At 35.8% G+C, this 22053-nt stretch overlaps 1 protein-coding gene across 2 annotated transcripts in view; it reads left to right on the top strand.

Annotated features, from left to right (window-relative positions):
- NAV3 (neuron navigator 3) overlaps nt 1-22053 on the top strand; it is a gene marked incomplete at both ends in the record, with an annotated part of 270085 nt that overhangs the window by 231553 nt on the left and 16479 nt on the right. The window contains 8 exons of one of the 2 annotated variants that reach the window (XM_084295257.1): nt 1228-1305; nt 10532-10615; nt 12344-12455; nt 13760-13881; nt 14495-14515; nt 15696-15868; nt 18430-18495; nt 19605-19758. In XM_084295257.1, coding sequence (XP_084151383.1) covers nt 1228-1305; nt 10532-10615; nt 12344-12455; nt 13760-13881; nt 14495-14515; nt 15696-15868; nt 18430-18495; nt 19605-19758 — 810 coding nt within the window. The remainder of the gene's footprint in view (nt 1-1227; nt 1306-10531; nt 10616-12343; nt 12456-13759; nt 13882-14494; nt 14516-15695; nt 15869-18429; nt 18496-19604; nt 19759-22053) is intronic. The other variant, XM_084295258.1, reaches the window with a different exon arrangement.

Here is a 22053-nt window from a genome sequence, read left to right as displayed (position 1 = left end):
AGCCTAAGCAGGCAGCTCACATAATTACTATTGAATACCAAAAGAAATCTTGGAAGAAAAAAAAAAAAAGGGGGGGGGGGGGGGGGGGCAGACCAGGAGAGAGAACAGCTCAAATATGTCTCATTTACTTTGAGACAGTGCAAATGACATAGGCATTTTTGTATCACAAATGTACAGGAACTATTTCACTTTTAAAGTGTATGAAGTATTCCCTGTTGATTTTCACAGAAATCATAAAGTCAAAATACTTAAATAGTCCTTATTAGTGGAGATATTAGTATGAGAATGCCATGTGCTCCCTTTGTTAGTCTGGCTTTAGACATTTTACTTCACTAGTCTGCAGTAATTCCTTTTACGTCTGAGTATGAAAGGGGTTCAAAGTGAAACGCTATACTGTACTTAAGTTTAGTGCAATGCCTGAAGTCCCAGTAAGATCTCAAGTAGGGTTAAATTCACTTAAAATGATGTGCTAGTTTTATGCTTCATATCTACCCTGGCTGAAATGCAAATGAATGTTTTTCTTAAGTATTCTGTTGTTCATAAAAGGGTACAGGATCTTTGAATTTAGTTTATTTTTATGTCATCATGCACATCTAAATCTATATATATGTATTTTTTTAAGTTGGCCAGAGAGTTTTTGGAAAAACAAAACAAAAACAAAACAAATAAACAAACAAAACAGACATAAGCTTTAAAGAAGCTATATGTTTGAATCAAATGTAATTTGGGAACTATTGTGTTAGAAAAATATTACTGTACCCCATGATCCGTGAAGTAAAAATCTGCCTGAGATTGCCATTGAAACCATCTTCATACCAGGCAGTGGAGGAGTAGCTTTTGCACTTCATCTGCATCTAATGCAGACATTTAACATATGTTATTGAATAATATGTCTACAGTCAGACAAGGTGAACTTCTTGCAAATTCCTTCATATTTCACAATTTCAGGCCTCAGCCAGTGCTGCTGTTATTGGTTGCACTAAGAATATGTTTGGAACCCACATGATTTGGTAAAAAAAAAAAAAAGTGACATTTGCATATGTAAACAAAACAGCTGGAGCAGAATTAGGTCATTACTTTTATTAATTAGTATTTTTTTAAGTTTTGTGATTGAAACATGTGGAACTAAGGTATTGTTTCACATGTTTAGTGATCACATATTAGCAGTACAAAAAATGCAACAAAAAGAAATTCCTGAAATACTGACAACAGCATTTTTTTATCTAGCAAATTCAGAAACTACGGAGAGAGCTGGTTGCATCACAAGAAAAAGTTGCTACACTTACATCTCAACTTTCAGCAAATGTAAGTATTTTTGCTTTTGATGAAAAATATTTTCAGATGGGTTAATTACTCTTATTTAATTCTTATATCAAGATGTAAGCTGGCAGACTTCTATTTATTTATCTTGGTGTTTTTGAAATTAATTATTTGATTTAATATATACACAATGGAAATAGAAAATAATGTTCTGCAAAGATCAATGGTTATAATTTTTTTTTCTTTTGTTATTACCTGTCCTCTAAGGAGGAATTTTAAGTGTGATAATTGGTGTCTGGCAATTTTCACTGTATTCCTTACAAGTAAAAAAAGTGGCAGACTCATGCTTAGTGACAGAAGCACCAACCCTTTTTATCTGGGTCATTTAAAATCCTTTTGAAAGGTATAGAGATGCACTCAGTGTGGATCAGAGAGAAATTAAACACTGTGACTGAACAGTAATGCTGAAGTACTCTGTTCCATTATATGTCATCCAAACTATCAAGACTCTAAAGCTTATTACAGATTTTGAGTCACAGTAAAGATTCTGTCAGTTTTGTGGGTATTAAACTGCTACAGCCAGTATGGTACTGCATTTTTTAAGTTGAAAAGCAACTTTTCCCTGACATATGAAATGTTACAAGCACCAAAAATATAGCTGTATCAGTTTCAGTAAAGGTGATGCAGTTTTGTACAAAAAAATAAAATAAAAAAAAAATCAGGAAATTCTAACAAATGCTTTATTAAATTTTATTGAAAAAGAGACTACTGGAAAAAAATCTCAGTGTGAATTTTCTTTTATTCAGTGTCTTCAAGATTAATTGATTTGATTTCCACTAAGATGAAATTTCTGTTCTCAGATATGAACATGCAAGGTTTCATTCTGATATTGATGAATGTAGAAAATTATATATAACTTAATAAGACACACTCTGGATAGCAGCAGATTTGTCTGTGCCTGTAGAGTAGGAATGGAGGACTAGAGAAGAAGGTATTGGACAGCGAATATAGTCATGTCATTGCAGGAAACTACACATTTTAATAGTAGTATCTAGGACTTTTTCAAGCTCTATCTTAACAAAACACACTGGAAGAACCTCATTGATGATTTAGAAGCCTAGTTACCAATCAAAAATAAAATAGAGCAATAATTCTTACCCGCTTTGTAAAGCATGTTACAATTTATGGATTAGACCTTGTTAAAATATTAAAGAAATGCCATTAGTATTTTTTGGTTTATGGTGCTATAAGAATCTGGGACATGTAGCTTTCATAAACTCCACTTGCACAATTGCACCAAGATAAACTGCAGTTTGTGTCACATCTAGTGTGTCCACAGACTTGAATGTTGGTTAACCTTTGAACTGTAAATTACTAGACTTCCTTAAATTCTCAGTTTAATATTTTATCTTTACTTTTCAAATTTGTCAATGATTTGTATAAACATAAACTTCGTCAAAACAAAGCGAGAAGCATAAGAATGGGTGCATGGCCACACAAATGCATTGATCCTACCTGTAAGAGCAAGGAATGATTTTGTCACTTTGTCACTTTGGATGTGACAATAATTCTGTAGTTCTCTCCCATTCAGTTCCAGTCTTTCCTCAGAATCAAGTTGGGTTTTTTTTTTGTTTGTTTGTTTGTTTTTTAAAAAAAAGAAAGCAAGGAGACACAACCAACAAAAGAACAAACATGAATTGAGCATGAATTGGGCATGAATTGAGAATGTTGATAGAATTCATTATAGTTACATTTCACAAAGATAAACCCTGAAAAATATAGAGTGATGTGAAAAGAAAAACAATATACAAATGTATACAGAATTCACATGCTACAATAACTGTGCTGATATAGAACTCATGAAAACTGGGCTATTTCACCAAGAGTTCCCTGGTGTTCCTTCCAATTGTCATACATTAGTAATATGAGTTATTGAACGTATCAGAAAATAATGCCAGATAGGTAATGCGATCTACAGTTGTGCTTGGTTGCTATGGCTTCAGATGAAGTTACCAGCCAGTTACTGATCAACTGCTGTACAGCGATTTTTAAATGTGATTCAGGATATAACTATAGTTATCATTCCCAAGGAAAGCAGAGATGCAGTTGCAAGAGAGCATCATTATACATTTCAAGAAAGCAGGTCCCTGATGTCTTGGGCAACCTGTAGAGCATCTTTCTTCATAATGTAGATGTACTGAGTATTTAGCTCTATAAATACTGCCATTATTTTCGAGCAATTATTTCAGTCTGTGTAGCACTGTGTTCATGCTGGGGGAAAATAATTTCTAGTTGTGTGAAAGCTGTTTGATCCCTTTGGACTGCCACACTTGAAAGTGAAGAAGAGCTATCTTAGCCCTTTCTGCTGTGGTCAGGTTGCTGCAAAGAACATTTGTATGTCTGGAGCATTATGGATTTCCAGTCTTTTCTGACTTCTGAGGATAAATCAGTGAAGCAAACAATACTGGAATCCTGCAGTATTCGTAAATTAAAAAAAAAAAAAAAAAAAAAAAAAAGATTTGGAGCTGGGTTATTCATTTGGGAATTTATAGCCAGCATGTATATCCTGGGTGTGGGGTTCTTTCTCTTGTATATTTTAGAACTAAAACGTCGATCACATTAATCATCTTTGCCAGGCTAGGCAATTCTTCATTTGCCCATCCTGAGATCAACAAACTAAAGCCAATGCTGAACAATCAGAAGAGCCTAGCCAGCATCTTGTGTAGTCACTAGAAAACCTCATGCTCTCCACAGGGTGCTTTTCCTTCTACCAAGAACACATGGCTGCAGCAGCTCTGCTTTGCGATGGGGAGCATGGGGAAGAGGGCTGTGGAGGTCCTGTGCTCAGGTGCCTCTACTAGGGCTGGTCTGAGAGCCCCTGTGCTGGTGGTAACTCAGGGCTCTTGGTACCATGCCTCATTCCACTGTGTGGGCAGAAAACAGATTACACTTCTCTCCTTCCTTTAGTTCTGAACAGAAAGCACCAGCAGATTCTTTGTTGCTGTTGTGTTGAAGTTGAAAGATGATGTTTAGATGTCAGATGTTTAGGATATGTCCTTCTTCAGCAATGCTGTAGCTTTTAATAAAGCAACAAGTGCAACAGGATAAGAGGATGTTCCCTTGTGCAGCTGAGCCACTAAGGCCATTGTTCAGTTGATTTTGCCCACTTATGTCCAGTCTCCCTGGTAATACTTAGAAGTATTGCCTATGTCTCTGGCTAGTATTCCTTTGTGTGGAGTAAACACTGTGGTTTCTAATAACAATACCATTTCAGAGAAACTTAGTCAAGCTAGAAACATGGATACATTTTGGATTTTGTTGTGGTTATTTTTCCAAACTAATTCTGCTGCACATGTAGGAAATAAGATGGGCTCGATCTGTTGTATTGGGTGGGGATGTGGTCCAATGGACTTCCCAACATGTAAGAGGATTACAGCCCATAGCTTTTCCACCAATCTAAATTAAAAGGTGAAACTTTCAACAGGACACTTAGAAAAACTGTATGCATGTGCATCTATTTTTACCTATCCAGAAGTACCACATTTGTAAACCTGAATGTGCTTGTGTGTATATATATACATGCATGCATGCCATATGTTGTGTAAAAGTTAACTTAGTGCTGTTCTTTTGAATGTGTCATCCACCTTCTAATCTATATCCATGGAGACAGTCCTTAAATTCTGAACCTATAAGCAACTCTAAATCTGATCCTGTTAGCACGTGGGTTTTTTAAACAGTAGTGGAGAAATCTCTTCTTCTTCCAAATCCACAACATGTGGAATTCCCTCAAAATTAAACTTCTCAGGAGCATGAACCTTCAAGGCTTCAATTTGTCCATGCATGAACAAGGGATTTAAGAACCTTCACAATGAAAATGTTCTTTAAATAAAAGTAAGTATTGCTAGTTATCATATGTAAATATTTTGGGGATGTAGTCATGAGATACATCCTTTACAAAAGCAAAAATGTAAAAGCTTTACACAATAAGCCTAGTTCTGAGTTCTTTCCCTGTTATTTCTGGTACAGAAGATGTAAAGAACACTTTCATGTAAGTCCAAAGGATCAAAGGAGACTATATACATTTGTTAGTACTAATTCTGTCAGTCCTTTGAGCACTTTATGTAAGTAAATCCAATGAAGTGTCAGTAAAACATCATGAATAAAATCCAGCTTGAAAACAGAGTGTATATACAACCTTTTAATTGTGATATGCCCTATGAAATTCTGTCTAATTACAAAATTGATATTTCAAAGCAAGTGATTATATACTTTTCATAAAAATTATGAAAGTAATTAACAAATATCTGATATAATATGACAAACATGAAAAACCCAGGTGGGCTTTTAATTTTCATGAGCTCATTCTGTCTTAGCAATTTTGTCTATAAAATAGATCTGGTTTACTAGCATATCATTTATCTCCTAATCTAACAGGCATATTTCATGAACTCCTGGCTTTTGAAAGAGAAATAGTTCTAATTAAAAAAAAATAAAAATTCTCAGAGAAGAAACAGAAAACATGTTTTACTCTCTCAGCTCTCTCAGTGGATAATACTGTTGCGATCTTCATTTTGAGATGTTTGTGTTTCAGTAGGCTAAAACCTGAATGAACAGTAATTCTTCTGGAAAAAAAAAATTACTTGCTTTCTGTCTTTTATATAGCTAGATCCATCTCTGGCAGAGAGCAAGGTATCTTCTGCAGTGTCTTTGCTGAACAAAAAGTTACTCGATCATTTCTGATGCCTTTGATATAAATCCAATCATCTCAGCCTTAGTCCCAAACTCCCCCAGATTTGTGTACTTTCACTGTCTGAACATAGGCACCATTTTTTTCCTCACTGCAGCCTGGAGAAAGAAACTATTAATAATAATAATAATAATAATAATAATAATAATAATAATAGCAAGAAGTTGCGTTACCTCAGAGTTCATCTCCTGCTTGAATTTGTTATTACCATTTCCCTTTTTAAAACTAAATGAAAGTATTGTAGGCAATTAAAAATATAAATAAAAATGAAGAAAATGAAAATGGAAATAAAAATAAAAATAAAAATAAAAATAAAAATAAAAATAAAAATAAAAATAAAAAAGAGCATCTATTTCATCTCAGTATCACACTATTTGTGTTTTTCCTTGCTTTGCCATAAAAGACATTTTGTAGTACAAGTGTCATTAAAAGACCATCAGAATGAAATTTGACCTGTTTGGTCAAGCCTTTCCTCAATGTATTATTTTATATTATTTTATATCAAAATCTGACAAATGGAATTTATAGCATTTCTTAAGCATTTGAAAACCTCTTCTGAGACTTTTCTTACTTGGATACATTAATTATTCAGGCGTTGTTGGCTGGACTCAAGTACTATGCTTGATTTCAGCAGTTTATTTCATTTGATTAACCCCAAAGTGTTTTCCCTGCATATGATTAAATCCATGAAGGTCCCAGCTGTTGTTTGGATGCTTAATTTACTTTTTTTTTTTTTTTTTTTTTTGAGATTCTGGCTTTTTCCCTGGTGCCTGTTTTGATGTTGCTGAAGGGCAAATCTCAATACTAATTAAGAAAGGGCTGTTTTCAGTGCTGAAAATGTCCAACCAGCAGACTTCCAACGTGACTGACAAGGGCTCAAATTCCAGTGAGCAGCCTGAACCCAGCCTGTGTGGAGGGCCTTTGATCAGTGCTTTGTACTGTATGAAGCTGAAGGGTGCATGCTTGTGAATTGTAGTAGACCCAGGATGCCACTGGAAAGCAGGGAGAGTTTGCTGGCTAATGCTCTTGTTTGGCCAGCCCTGAACCACTATCCCGCAGCCAAACAAGAAGATAATAGCAGCCGGCGAACAGAAAAGGTCAACAGATGTACAGTCACTTCTTGCAGTCAGCCAGACCCCTCCTGGCCTCTGACACCTTCTTTCCTTCAGCTGTGTCAGGTGGGAGGACATTTATTTATTTATCTTTGTTTTATAGACCTGGATGCAGCAAGTGAAAGGCAAAGTGCATCAGTAAAGAGTCTTCAGATATGTCAGTAAAACGTTCTAGACAGGCTGTAAATCTAAGAATTGAGGCATTTGAGATTTGGGAAATGTTCTAAATCAAATCTGTCATCTTCACACTGAAGTCATTCCTTGAGATTTATTGCTTTAACTGTTTCCAATGGGAATCTCATAAGTTAATAGAAGTCAAAATTAATTCACATATGATGGACCTGGAGATTAAGAGCTGTATATCATCTATTTGTCTGAGATGTATACAATATTAAAGACAGATACATTTTGCTGCAGACATACTTCCAGTAGTACCTAGTTACATAACTAACCCTAGTATATCTCCTAGTAAAAATGCTACATTCAGTTATGAAGATGTAAGTTTATCTTTAGCAATGGGTATTATTAAAAGGACATTTAGTCTGAATGCTATATTATATGGTATTCAAATTATGTATTCCATGAATGCAACTGCCGTATCTAACATAGACTTCTGAGGTGTGAGAGATTGACTGTAATTTATGAAAAACAAACAAACAAACAAAACTTCTAAATATTTTTTGCTAGAATGAAAGAATGGATGTTTTTGATAAAGTTAACAATACTCAGATTCAGAGGATTACCAATTCAATCAAAAAAATACCAATTTAATAAAAGTAAAATAAGCAAACAATTTGAATATTTAATTTCTCATTTCCATTTTTAAAGTTAAAGTTACTTCTTTCTATTTGTTCCAATTGCTTTCATTTCTGAGTTACTTTGCGTTTCACTGTTTATACGCAAAGACTGTTTATATGCAAAATAACTGGGCATATATACATATTCACGTTTTATAATATCCACAGTCATATATAAATATACAGTGTGTTTTTTGTTTATGTTTGGTATGGTTTTTGCTGTTTTTTTGTTTGTTTTGTTTTTGTTTATTTTTGTTTGTTTGTTTGTTTTTTGTTTGTTTTGTTTGTCATATATAAATATACAGTGTGTGTTTTTTGTTTATGTTTGGTATGGTTTTTGCTGTTTTTTTGTTTGTTTGTTTTTTCAAATGAACATGTATTATTTTTTTTACATAGTATGTCTTTTGGGACAAATATGCATAAAAATTCAACAAATAGGGGTTCTCTAGACTGCTGAATAAATAAATATTTGCTGCTATGGGGAAAAGTAGCACAGCTTATTGCGCTGAATGCAAAAATAATACCTTGTATATATTATATTATAAAATAATACCATAGAACCATATTATTTTGTAATAAACATTTAAAGTGATGAACAAAGTAATTGAACTTTTTTTCTTGAGTAGTTTTCAGTCAGTGGGCCTTTTAATTATGCTTCTTTATTACTAGCAAATGAAGACCTAAAAGTCTTTATATCAAATGACTTAGGAAAGATCTATTATCATCTTGATCCAATTACATTTAGGATGCAACACTCATGGTGTGCTTCTCCAAGATAATATAGTCAAGGTTATATATTCACTGGCTGAATTTTACTAAGAATTCATAATTCTAACATGGCTATCTTTCTCTAAAGACTATCAGACAATAACTTGATAGTTTCAGTGACCTTTGCTGACATTTTCAATGATGCTTTTTATTTCTTATTTTTTCTTATAAGTTCCTTGTGGATTATGCATGTACAGCATAAGCTAAAGCTATAGAGCAGGAAATTACTTTGCACAAATATCCATAGTTATGTACCAAAGAACTGCAGTTGTCACAATATAATTGTGAGAAATCAGAAAAAGCAATGCATAATTAAGCAAATGATTCTTCTTTTCAAGCCATCAGTACCCATTGTTGGTAAAGCCATCCACTGAGACACAGATTTTTTTTATGAGGCAGTGAAGAGAGCTCCATTAGTTAGCTTCCTGTTAAACACATGTAAAAAAGGGAACATTTGTCTGTAGTTCTGTGATAGTACATCCACCGTGTCTCTGACTGGGCTCTGGGACATTGATCATCAACTTCAGAATTAAAACACCATGAATTAGTCTGGATCTTTTTTAATATTCAACTGATTTTTCAAGTAAAAAGTAAGTTTAAAAGCTAGTGATTTTTATCTTCTCAGAGTAAGAGCTGAAGGCCGTAGTTTTCAAGCTAGCTAGAATAACTGATATTGACTGACAGATTTCAGACTTGTATTTGACACATATGCCAAGTGCATTTTGTTAAAATTATAACTTTAAGTATACAGCCAAAACTATGTATGTTAAAACAGGAATTTAAATAATTACAAGGTAATTCCTAGGAAATTGCGTATTTATCTAGTCTCATGTTTATTTTTTTAAGTTAGTCCCTAGGGTGCATATCCTTTATCAAAAGAGTTATCCCTAAGGCATACCTGCAGAAAGCAGGTGGTTTGACCAGCCTACCCATAAGTAAATAAATGCATTATTTGTCAATAATATCCTTTACGTGATGTAAACTCCTTGTAATAAGGAGTAAGATATTGAAATCTTTATTGCAATCAAAAATAATTTTCAAAACACAAAACCCACATACCAGCATAACAGCTCTGAAGTGGAGGTGTGGAAATGAGACACTGTTGTATATATGGTAATCATTTTTTATTTGAGGAATGGATATACAGAGCAAGGTGGGAAAGATGTTAGAATTCTCAAGATTGTCTTTTATATTTGCATGTATATGTATAAATGTATTTATATTTTATATACGTTTTATGTTATTTTTCTACACACATACATACATATGTATAATCAATATAAGACAAACAGACCAAGCAATGACCTTTTATAAAAAGAACTGTGATGTTTTTTGTTTTATTCTCAGGATTACTTTGGAGTGTTTTATTTGGGAACTGAAAACTTATATTTTAAGATAGAGTACCTGAATTCCTCTATTGAAGTGTTCAGTAATTGAAAATAATCACTCCTGGGCTTCTGTTTGGGAGCAGTCTTCTTCTGGTCGATATATCAGTGAACTCCAAACAGGACTTTAAATCCATAATTCATTTCCAGGCTAAGCTAGGCTCCTTGGGGGCTAAAGAAGCCTGAGGAGCACTGGCCTCACTTGACTGCTTCACATCTGTTCAGTCTGAGTTTAAAATTAATACAAAAGCGTTGGAGAAGATGCGCTTGGAGGGGAGAGAATATTAAAAAAAAAAAAATAGATCTTTGAGAAAGCCCAGAGTGAAAGTGCTGGATTTTACAAAGGCCGGATATTGTTTGTCCAGTCAAAATGTATAAAGCCTCCTGTATAAAACCTGAAAGTTTCACAGTGCATTGAAGACCCAGTCTAACAACAAATGTTGTCTTCTGTTACTTTCACAGGCTCATCTAGTAGCAGCTTTTGAAAAAAGCTTGGGAAATATGACCGGCCGGTTGCAAAGTCTAACAATGACAGCTGAACAAAAGGTACGTTTAGCAAAGCAGATGGAAAGCAGTCAGCAGATTATATTAGAGTTTTGTTTAAAAAACACTGAAAGGAAACAGGGACAGCTGTGACAATAAGACAGACAGATCTTTCTTTAATGGCCATTGCTATCAAATCTTCATAAAGCTCCAGTAGAATTAAACTCTGCAGCATCAGGTTTTCCTAGACAATATCATAGAATTGTTTGAAGATAAAATCTTTGCTTAAGATTTTAATTAAACATATGCGACTCTAGGTTTAATCCATATTGAAAGATCCTGTAACAAAGACATATCATAACCTACTGGACTGCTTAATTCCAGCCTGACAACATTGTCAGAATAACATCAGTAAATCAGGAAGGGAAGGACTGTACTTAAAGTAGACAAAAATGCCTCCATTCAGTGTAAATGCAGGTTGGGTATCCTATTTGCTTAGAAACAGTTTTGGTTTTCACTGTGCTGTTGTGAGTGTTGGGGAAAAAATCTAAACCTGATAGCTAGTAAATTTAACGTGAGGCTTTGTACCCTGCTGAGGATTAAGAGGGCGCTTAGCACCTACCAGGATTGAACTACTGTAACTGTTTTCTGCCCTTAGTCATTTTGAGCAGTATCCTGTAAACAAGAAGGCCTCATTGAGACAAGCAATGAAAGAAACTGTATATCTGTGAGCTATTTCACCACTAGAGTCAGTGTAGCTGTGTATAAAAATAAAATTTCACAGTGTAGTTGATCATCAACAGGTGAAAAATGGCAAGACTAACTGTGAAATGGATAGAAAATATTTTTATTGCTTGTGTTTTTTGCTGTTTGTCGTTGTTGTTGTTTTACATCTCAAGCAAAATAAATAAAGAGGAATTAAAGAAAAAACTTGACTTTTTACAAAATATAATTTCCCTCAGAAGATTTTCTTTCCAAAAGAGATTAAAAAGTGACGTTGAAATAAATCATCTCATAAGCAAGCTTGTTCCCCAGAAGACTTGGAACATGTCCCTTCCATTCTCTTCTCTACTGTTGAGGTTAAATTCCTTTAATCTTCATTATATAAACAACGGCTGGAAGGAGAGTTTTAATGATTCAGTAAAAGAAAAGCTATTTTTAAATTAAAATGATGTTGTATTCTGGTACAGAACTCCCTGCACTGGAGTAGTTTTTCTTTAAACTGCAAGACAGTCACTGTTAAACAGTTATGGGTTTCTTTTGTTTGTTTGTTTTTAATTGAATTATTAGTTAATGTTATTATTTTTTTTTTTTGAAGTAGACACACACAAATTCAGATTGGGATTCAGACATTAAACAGTAGCCTTGAATACTGCAGGATGCAAGTCAAATGGTTATATTGTCTTTTGGCACTTTTTTTTCTCTCTCTCTTAACTTTTTAATGAATATTAAATTGGGACCCCTTTAAAGTAACCTTTTTAAAAAAAAAAAAAAAAGAAAACTTGGTTTCCATACAAATATCATGATAACTTTGCATAGAATAAATACAAAAGTAAATATGAGTTGAGTTTAATATCTTCATAGAAATTCATCTTCAGTGTAGACTGAAGTAGAATTTCAAGTAGAATTCATTTAAAATGAATTTTAAATGAATTCTACTTGAAGTTAGTGTTGCCCTTATATTCACCCAAGCATTCCCATGAACTTCATTTGAACCACTCTTATCTTTTTAGCTTAGACATACATTGTTCTTGTGCCATGTATTTCAAGCTCTCTTTGTGCTTCCCACAGGAATCTGAGCTTATAGAGCTACGGGAAACCATTGAAATGCTGAAAGCCCAGAATTCTGCTGCACAAGCTGCTATTCAAGGAGCCTTGAATGGTCCTGATCATACCCACAAAGGTATGCTTTTGTCACTATTAAAATAAGTGCAGAGTTTCTCCCTAGGAAAAAAAGGCTAAGTCACTACTTTTCTGTTGTTTTGATGACTCTGTTGCAAGGGCAAGTACATTCTGGAGTGAATGGTAGGCATTCTTGTGGGTTTCCACAACTGGAAACCTTGCATGTGCTTCCTACTTGCCGCAGAGTTCCTGGAGCTTTGTCTTCTCAAAACTGGGTGGCCAGGAATGAATTGTTGGGTGTAAAGAGTTAACCCTGTCACCGTAGTTGGGTATTGAAGTACTCCCAAGTCACTAGTGAAGTCTTACATCAAAACATAGTTATACCTTAGAAATCCAGTGTAAGATGTAGCTCTGAAAGTTGTAATCATAAAGAGACAGACTAATTACAGTTTATTCACTTCACAAAGTGCCAAATCAGTACAGGAAGCGAACTTTTAAAATTCCAGATTCTGAATTAATTTTTCATTGCTGTTTAGTAAATGTTATATTATAAATATATATTTCAAAGTGTCTGTTGATAAGCAATAGCAAAGGAATTACTTGAAGAAAAAAAGAAATAACAGCCTTAATTTCTGAAAGTGCCATTGATCTTTCTTTAAAGAGGTCATTATTTAAATTAGATGCTCACCCTGAGGTCATTTCACTGCATGACTTAAGTATAGCAAAGCTAACTTCTAGGAAGTAGAATATAGCCTAAAAAGTAATTTTCCTTGGAATATAGTGGATATGTTTTGCAAGAATACTTGCCAGTGATTAACTTATAGTTATTAGAGACTTAAGAAATTGCCTCACCAATCTTTTTAAATATTCTCCGCTTCTTATTTTGTTTCATGTGTTTTTAATGAACTCTTGCCTGCTTATTTCCATCATGGTATATTAGAAAGTAGCATCTGAATGCTGATAAACCCTGCTACAAGTCACATAGTGCCTATACTCCTCAGGGAAAACAAACAAACAAACTGTAGTACATATGATGGTAATAACTCAACTAATCCATCTGTAACAGAAGCTACTTTGCTCTGAGGTTATGCCTGCATAGATTGCTGTGTGGGATCACTGCTTTCTTGCCTCCCAGTCCAGAGGAGCACATAAGAGTTTTGTATAGATTCCCATTGACTCTGATGTGGTTTCTCATGGGCTGCAATATCTTGGATCCAAGCCACAAAAAGAATCAATACCGTTTATGTGCATTTAGACTCCATTTGAAGAGTGGGACCCTGTATAAATATAAAAAATGATTATTATATTCAAGCAGAGGCTGTGTCACCTAGCCAGATAGCTTTCAATGTATGTTGTTTTCTTTAGATTTACGTATAAGACGGCAACATTCTTCAGAAAGTGTTTCCAGCATCAACAGTGCGACGAGCCACTCAAGCATTGGCAGTGGTAATGATGCTGACTCCAAGAAGAAGAAAAAGAAAAACTGGGTAAGTGCTCAGCAGGTTTTAGCCTGTCTTTTAGCTATTATGTCATTTCCTAGTGCCTGAGTAGCATAATGGCCCATTTCATCTACAATATTCTTGTGGGGCCAGACAGATGCAAAGCAATTCACTCGTACCCATACTGTGACACTATCAGCAAACTAAAAATTGTTGAATACCAGTGGGGAATTCTTTGCATAAATCAGGATAATTTAAAATAAAAATAAAAACTGCAAATGGCCTTAAAATAGCTGTTATGACCCAAAATATCTCTGGGCCACATTGAAAACCTGTTTAATTTTAATTCAGCAGGAGTGATTCAAAAGCTTGAGTCAAATACTTTACCCAGCTTTGAAGGGAGTTGAAATCTGTTATGAATTCTCATGTGAAATTAGTATGGTGTTTAAAGAAAGGAAGATGGTTCTCAAATGGAACACACAAATACCACATAGTTCCAAGGGTTTAATCAAATACTTACATTAAATAAAGACGAAAATATGTGTTTTTTGTTTGTTTGTTTGTTTGTTTTTATATTACCTGCATAAACACTTGTTTTAAAGTACTTATCAGCCTTCATTCCCTTGATTTGTAATTCCACACTCTTTCATGTTTCTGCAAGGTGAACTCTAGAGGAAGTGAGGTGAATATATACCATGGAAAATTTGGCATGCATCTATAAAGAACCCTATCTTGGCATGATTGCTATTTATTTTGGCAGTAGGCTTTTACACCTTCTTAAAACAGATTATCTTGTATGTCTTCTCAGTTTGCCTCTATTCATTTTAATCTCAAAGTTTAGACTATAGAAAGGGGGAGTGTAGCCAAAATCCATTTCTTTCTTGTTAGATATCATGATCTGGAAAATACTTAATGTTTCTCTGATCAATGGTCACACTCCCCACTCTCCAATTATATCATGAACATAACATGTTTGAGTACCTCATTTTTATAGAGGTTTGTCATTGACTTCTATTCAATTTTAAATCAGAACACCTTTCTGAAAATAAATAAATTAAACAACACATTTTTCCTAAAGATGACCAACTTATGTATTTAGACAAATGTATCAAAGAATGGGCTAGTTAAAACTCACTGCAAACAAAACTGATGTCATCTTGGCTCCTGAAATAAATGGCTCTTTGGCTATTCTGTCCCTTTTCAATACTGGTAAGAGCTTCTAGAGAGAAAAGGCAATGCTTTCACATTCAAAGATCTTACTACTCTAAAGGAAACTGCAGTGAAGAGTAGATACCTTTCAGCTAACATTCTTCTCAGTAGTACAGCAAAGCAAGCCTCATGTCCCAGCTTAAGTCCTCTTGCTTGTGATCCAAAACATAGCATTGAAATAGTTTGATCAATCAAATTTTTATCTGGAAAGCTAATTGGCAAACCCAGTAAATTGGACTTGTCTTTTCATTTCAGCATTTAGAAGGAGCAGGTTCTGCCTGCTCTAGATGTGAAGTGGTTATTTAAAGCCAGCCCTGGAAGGGAATGCCATGGGAATGGGATTCCACTGGGGCTTAATGGCTTTAAATGAGCACCCCTCTGCCATAGCTGCACCACTCAGTCCTGCACCTTTTCCATAGACTTACGTTTGCGCTGCGCTGGATTAATAAATGAAAAAAAAAAAAAAAAAAAACAAAAAAAAACACTGTATCATGTTTTTAGAGATACTGTGTTGCATATGTTAATACCTTGCTTCTGTATACTGACCTCAGGCAGTGGCTAGGATGGCATCTGCAAACTAACTCTTCGAAACATTATCTGCATGCAAATTGCCGAAACGAGGAAAATTATCTTGCTCTATGTTTGTTTTCCAGCTAAGAAGCTCTTTCAAACAGGCCTTTGGAAAGAAGAAGTCCACCAAGCCTCCTTCCTCACATTCTGACATAGAAGAGCTGACAGATTCCTCTCTTCCTTCATCACCCAAATTGTCCCACAGCTCAGGAGAGTGTGGGGCAACATCAATGAAACCATCACAGTCAGCATCTGCGTAAGTTTCTCTCTCTTAGCAAATGTTTCTTCCAAAATGGGATGGACTGTAGGACAGGCCTCCTCAAACGTGTTGCAAATTAGAAACCATTGTCAACAGCTGTGATCTTTTACTCCCTTGCTTCATTCATTTGCTAGGTTTCTTGCAATTTTCACTCCATTTAGACACTGGCAGCGTTTTCTTAGCATTTTCCTTTCTTTCACAGCCTTTATCGAAAATTATCTAGCAGTACAAATTTCTGTACAAATGAATATCCAAAAGCTCATGTTGTACTCTTCCTGCACCGTTAACAACTTGATCATATCCATTTAGTAAAAGCCAAATACTAAAGTTGCCTTTCTCCACAACATGCTAAAAAATGTTATTTTATTTTCCTGCTAGCTTTGGATTTTCACAAAATGTTCATCCTTTCGTTCCTAATTTCTCTATTTCATAACTCCTTTTTTATTTAAATCTTTTTCTTCTTCTTTTAGAGTTTGGAATTCTTTGCAGGATGTTATTTTATTTTTTATTTTTATTCAAATCAACATTTACTGTGTCAAGGCTGAGAACAAGTCATCAATCAAAAGCTGTCTCATTTTGTCTTTATGAAATCATCTTTTTTTGTTTGTTTGTTTGTTTGCTTGTAGTTTGTGGATTTTTTTTCTTTCTAATACATTCTTATAGATTTCTCAGTCCTCATTCATATTCTTCCACTTTTTTTTTTTTTTAATTTTTATAAACTCCTAACTTTTTCCAGTGTGTGGAAATCTGACTCTTTGATTGCACACTCAAATGCATGTTACTGGTGCCAGCCTTCCTTTTCTTGTCCTGACTGAGAATAATCAGAGCATGACTATTCTTCCTTAAAGTACTCAGGGGATTCTATTGTAGTGACTAATTGCTGAGGTTTCAAGCAGAATTTCCCTGTGTTAGGTCGGTGCCTTTAATGATCAGTTTTTGATAGACCTTAAGGATTTTTATTGCTAGGTTTAGGAATTTGACAGCAAATATTCCTACAAAAGGAACTGCTCCACAGTAAAAGTTTTTCTTTCCACACATTCCGTGCAACCTACTAGGGAGTATCTCATCTAGCTGTCTAGTTTTATTGTTTCTTTTATAAGAAACTTTTATTATTTCAAGTATATGTATGTTCTGGGGGGAGGATTTCTACATGTTTGGTACCCTCAAATCTGATTTGTTATCAACTTTAAAATCACTAGTAAAAGCCTAAATAGAAAGTGCCTGAAGTTAAACAGAACACTGTTCATCAACTACATTGTCTATTGATGGTTCACAAAACTGTTTTCATAACCTTAAACTGTTTTCTTTCTTCCAACCCTGCTTTCTTCTCTGTCTCTTGGATTTGCTCTCTAGGTGTGCAGATCCCTTGAATTTATCAAGGGCAATACTACATGATTAGTCTTTTATCCCAAGCTCTTCCCATCGTTGTCTCTGAGCCTGGACTTCCTAATCTCCACACAGTTCATAGACTTCTAGTTCTTCCTTTGTAACATTTCTGAACACAAAATTTTCTGATCTTATTATACCACCCCTTTTATTTTTACTGCGACCTTTCTACATAGTAAAACATAGGTTCCTTTTCTTCCGTGGGGAGATCACACAAGTTGTATTTATTTAGATTAATTTCTTTGTATGTTATACTGATAACATTACTTTCTTTGAAAGACTGTTTTCCGTTGCATCATTTAAAATTCTGTTTCTTTCAAGAGTTTTTGTAATCAACAGCAACCTCTGCTTAAAGATGATGGCTTAGCTCCCTTTACCCAAAATAACCTAATTATTTCTGAATCCCAAGACTGTCATAAGGTAGAAAAAATAAAATGATTTATTTTGTACTAATCTGAATCATTGTCTGAAGTCAGATCAAGATTCTGAGCTTCTTTCTGTGACTGCTCAGGAATGCAACCTTATCTTTTTGGTTTTCTTCCTTTTGATGAAATCAGAACTTCCTGTTGAATTTTACAGTAGCAGGAGCTGAGTGTTGACAAGCTCCAGAGTTTGCAAAAGAAAATTGTATTCATACTTTCTGCTTCCATTCTGCTTGTGTTAGCAGTCTACTCATCATCTTCCTGCTTCTTCCAGAACCAGAGCCAGGCTTTCTGCTTCGTCTTCTATGAAGCTGGCTTGTCAAGTTATATTTTCATTCGTTTTCACCCCCAAAATGCAGTGGGGAAAAAAAATTGCCAACAAATAGATACATGACTTTCCAGATGTCCAAGTTGCTATATAAGCTAAAATATGCCTGTAAAGAAATTTTCATTTCTTACTTTGTTAGTGTAGTTATGGGCACTTCAAACCACGAATTGTACCATAATACTTGGAAAATAAAATCCTAGTAAATGCCTTTATTAATTTTTACTCACATTTAAAATATTTGTACACGTTTTGAATAATATTGTTTTTTTTCTTCAATTTGCCATATTTTCATTTGTCCTGAACTCATCAGCTTCCCCTTGCTTACAGTTTCTTTATATATTTTTTCTTGCCCTGAGTCTCATATTCTAAAACATTACCTTTACTTTCTTCCAATTGCATCTGTCCAATACGTGTGTATGCAGGTCCTCTCTAGGCTGGCCACCAAAGAAAAGGCATAACGGCCATGTGATCTACAAGCATAGATCCCGGTAAAATTGAGTGTGGGGCATGGAGTTGTATACTCAACTGCTGACCTGAAGAGTGCTGCATCTTCTTTCCAAAAATACATTTGCATGCATTCTGGCAATTAAATTTGAGCTCTGTTTCTTGTTTGTATATTAGTAGTAATAATCACAATAATAATACTTATTGTTATAAAATGTTTTTTATATTTAAATTGTTCTGCAAATATTAACTATTTACAGTGACAGTAATAAAGAACATGTAACATTTAGTGAATTGGATGAAAATATTGCATAGTATAACAATTTATTCAAAATTCAGTGTTTTATTTTCTACTGGTTCTGTTATGCAGCAGATTTGGGTCTGATAGACACATAGAGGCAAAACAGTCTGAAATGGGAATTGGACAGGCTGGATGCCTAGGCCAGTCATGTTTTGATCTTTTCTCAGAATTGAGTGGTTTCTTCCATTAAAATTAATGCTTACAAAAATAATCACATGGAGATGGCTTTTGATCCTATCTTTCAGTGGAAAAAATCCTGTTATTTCAGATACCATACATTTCCAAATGGCAAACCATAGGCAAAAGGCAAATCAAAACCAGTACAGATAAAATCTTCTAGATCACGATGTCAAGGTCTGTCTCTTTGTGTACTGTTCAAAACAGAGAATATTGTTATTGCCTAATGATCTGTACTGCATACTTCAGTTCTCACTATTGCTACATAGGAAAACCATAACCTTTGCACCAAAGCAACAATACAGATATAAAATCAAGTTATAACCCATGGGTGATGCACAGTCAATGAAAGACTTCTGACCAAAATTTAACAGCTTTTTTTTCCCATAGTGAACTATCCAATAAACTAAAGAGGTATAAACCAGGCTGATCATTTCATCTGGAGAGGTGTTTCTTTTCCTCTTTTTTTTTTTTTTTTCAATTTAATTTCTTTTATTTATTTATTTATTTATTATTTGCAATTTGAGCCTTCTCATGTTTCTTTGATAGGATTCTCTCTTCACTCTTAGGTTTCACCAGCAGCAAGCATTTTCTGTACTTTGATACTTAGTAATGACACTGCTTTGGGGGGAGAACCTTCCTTTAATCTCTTGCCTGTTTCCTGCTCCTCTATAGGATCTGTGAGTGCACAGAGGCAGAGGCTGAAATTATTCTACAGCTAAAGAGTGAGCTGAGGGAGAAAGAGCTAAAATTAACAGACATTCGTCTTGAAGCCCTCAGCTCTGCACATCATCTGGATCAGATTCGGGAAGCCATGAACCGCATGCAGGTCAGTGCAGTAGTTTAAGTGATCACAGGGGCACACACCAAAGGAATGTTTGGTATATTTTCTTTGTTTTTGTTTTGGTTATGAAAAATGTTGATACAAAATAAACTGCTATAATACAGTTGGACAATACTTCCAACAGATGGGTATGATAAGTGTTCACTATTAGAATGATAACAATGGTCTTAGCATATATTAATAAATAAAATGTTTAAGAGTGATAGAAGAAAGTATTATCCCTGCCCAGAGGATATGTGTTATCTAAACTCTATGGCTGGGGAAATCTACATGACAGACAAGCAAATTTCTACAGAACTTTAATGCTTCAGCCATGGAGGAAATATGTGCATACCCTCTCATAGTGTCTAATTCCTAACCTACTCATGGCTTGAAGAAGCAAACTATATGAAACGTAATTAAATTATTGTATCCAGCATCACTGACTTTGTTGTCAGAAGATTTTCCCCTACACGAGGCTGAAAAAATATAGAAAGAATGTCACTGTTCTTCTCTGTATCATGTAGCTTTATGGGACTCAGCTCTGTTGCCCTGTGGTGGTTCCGCTTGAGTGGGCAGCCAAGCTCCACCACAGCTGCTCTCTCACTCCCCCTCCTCAAAATGGAATGAGGAGAAAATACGATGAAAAGGACTCAAAGGTTGAGATAAAGACAAGGAGATCACGCAGTAATTATTGTAACGGGCAAAACAGACTCAGCATTGGGAGATAGTAAGATTTATTGCTTATTACTAACAAGCTAGAGAAGTGAGAAACAAAGGAAAGATACCAAAAGCACCTTCCTCTCCATCCACACTCTTCCACCTCCTCCCCCCAAGTGGCGCAGGGGAATGGGGGAATGGGGGTTATGGTCAGTCTACAGCGCTTCTTCTCTGCCGCTCCTTCTCGGTCACTCTCGTCCCCTGTGCTGTGGGGTCCCTCCCACGGGATGTAGTCCTTGATGGACTCATCAGACATGGGCTTCCCACAGGCAGCAGCTCTTCCAGAACTGCTCCAGATATGGGTCCGTACCACGGGGTCCATCCCTCAGGAGCAAACTGCTCCAACCTGGGTCCGCCATGGGCAGCAGCTCCTGCCAGGTCACCTGCTCCTGCGTGGGCTCCTCTCCACAGGCTACAGGTCCAGCCCGGAATCTGCTCCGGCAGGGGTCTTCCACAGGCGGCAGCCTCCGTCGGTGCAGGGCCACCTGCTCCACCATGGTCTCCTCCACGGGCTGCAGCGTGGAGCCCTGCTCCACCATGGTACTCCATGGGCTGCAGGGGGACATCCTGCTGCACCATGGTCCTCACCACAGGCCGCAGGGGACTTCTGCTCCGGCACCTGGAGCACCTCTCCTCCTCCTTCTTCACTGATTTTGGTGCCTGCAAGGCCATTCCTCACTCCTCTCACTCTCCCAGCTGCTGTGTGGTGCAGCGTTTTTTTCTCTTTCTTAAATATGCTCTCACAGAGGCACAAAACAACATCGCTTATTGGCTCGGCTCTGGTCAGCAGTGGGGCCCTTACCAAACATGGGGCAGCTTCTAGATCCTTCTCACAGAAACCACCGCTATGGCACCCTGCTACCAAAACCTTGCCACGTAAACCCACTACATGCCCACATAAAAGTATCTAGTGTCAGGAAGGGTGCCCAAAATTATCCACAACATCCACACAGAGTGTGACAGAAGTCCTTCAGCAGATCTGTGCTCTACAGTCTTAAACCAGGCTACAAGGACCTAAACCAAGTGAAATCTCCAGAGAGGTTTGCTCTAGTCACATGCCACCAAAGTTTGAATTTCACCAAAGCTGGGCAGAAGTGACTGCTTCAGATGGTGTCACTGGTAATCACTTCTTTTCAAGTTTTCCCCAAAAGACACATCCACCTTGGATATGGCAGACTTGGTGACATTTTGGAGAACTGATGGGGACTGGGAAGGGGAAAAAGTTGGATTGTTAAGAAAGAAAAAAGAATACTGTGTGTATTCAAAGCATCTTAAAAATCTAAAGCACAGCTGAATGGAATACTGTTAAGAATAGTGTAGTTAACCAGCATACAGTGCAGAGTAGATTAAGATTACAAACCACGTTTCATTGTAGATCCTGATGTGAACCCAAGGCTAAATTTGGGCTTTCACCTATTTTTTTCTGTCAATATTTCCTTATTTGGCCCTTCCCTTTCACCTTCTTCTCACTTTTGCCTATATGATCTAGTCTTTTTGTAGCAGTTGCATTTTGTGCATGTGTGTGATGCGATCCCTTATGATTTACTTCTATAATGGGCCAGCCAAACAGCCTTCATAAAA

This window comes from Netta rufina, assembly GCF_964035555.1.
Source record: "Netta rufina genome assembly, chromosome: 1".
NCBI classification, from domain to species: domain Eukaryota; kingdom Metazoa; phylum Chordata; class Aves; order Anseriformes; family Anatidae; genus Netta; species Netta rufina.
The sequence above is the reverse complement of the archived record's forward strand: the minus strand, read 5'-3'. Positions and strand labels throughout refer to the sequence as shown.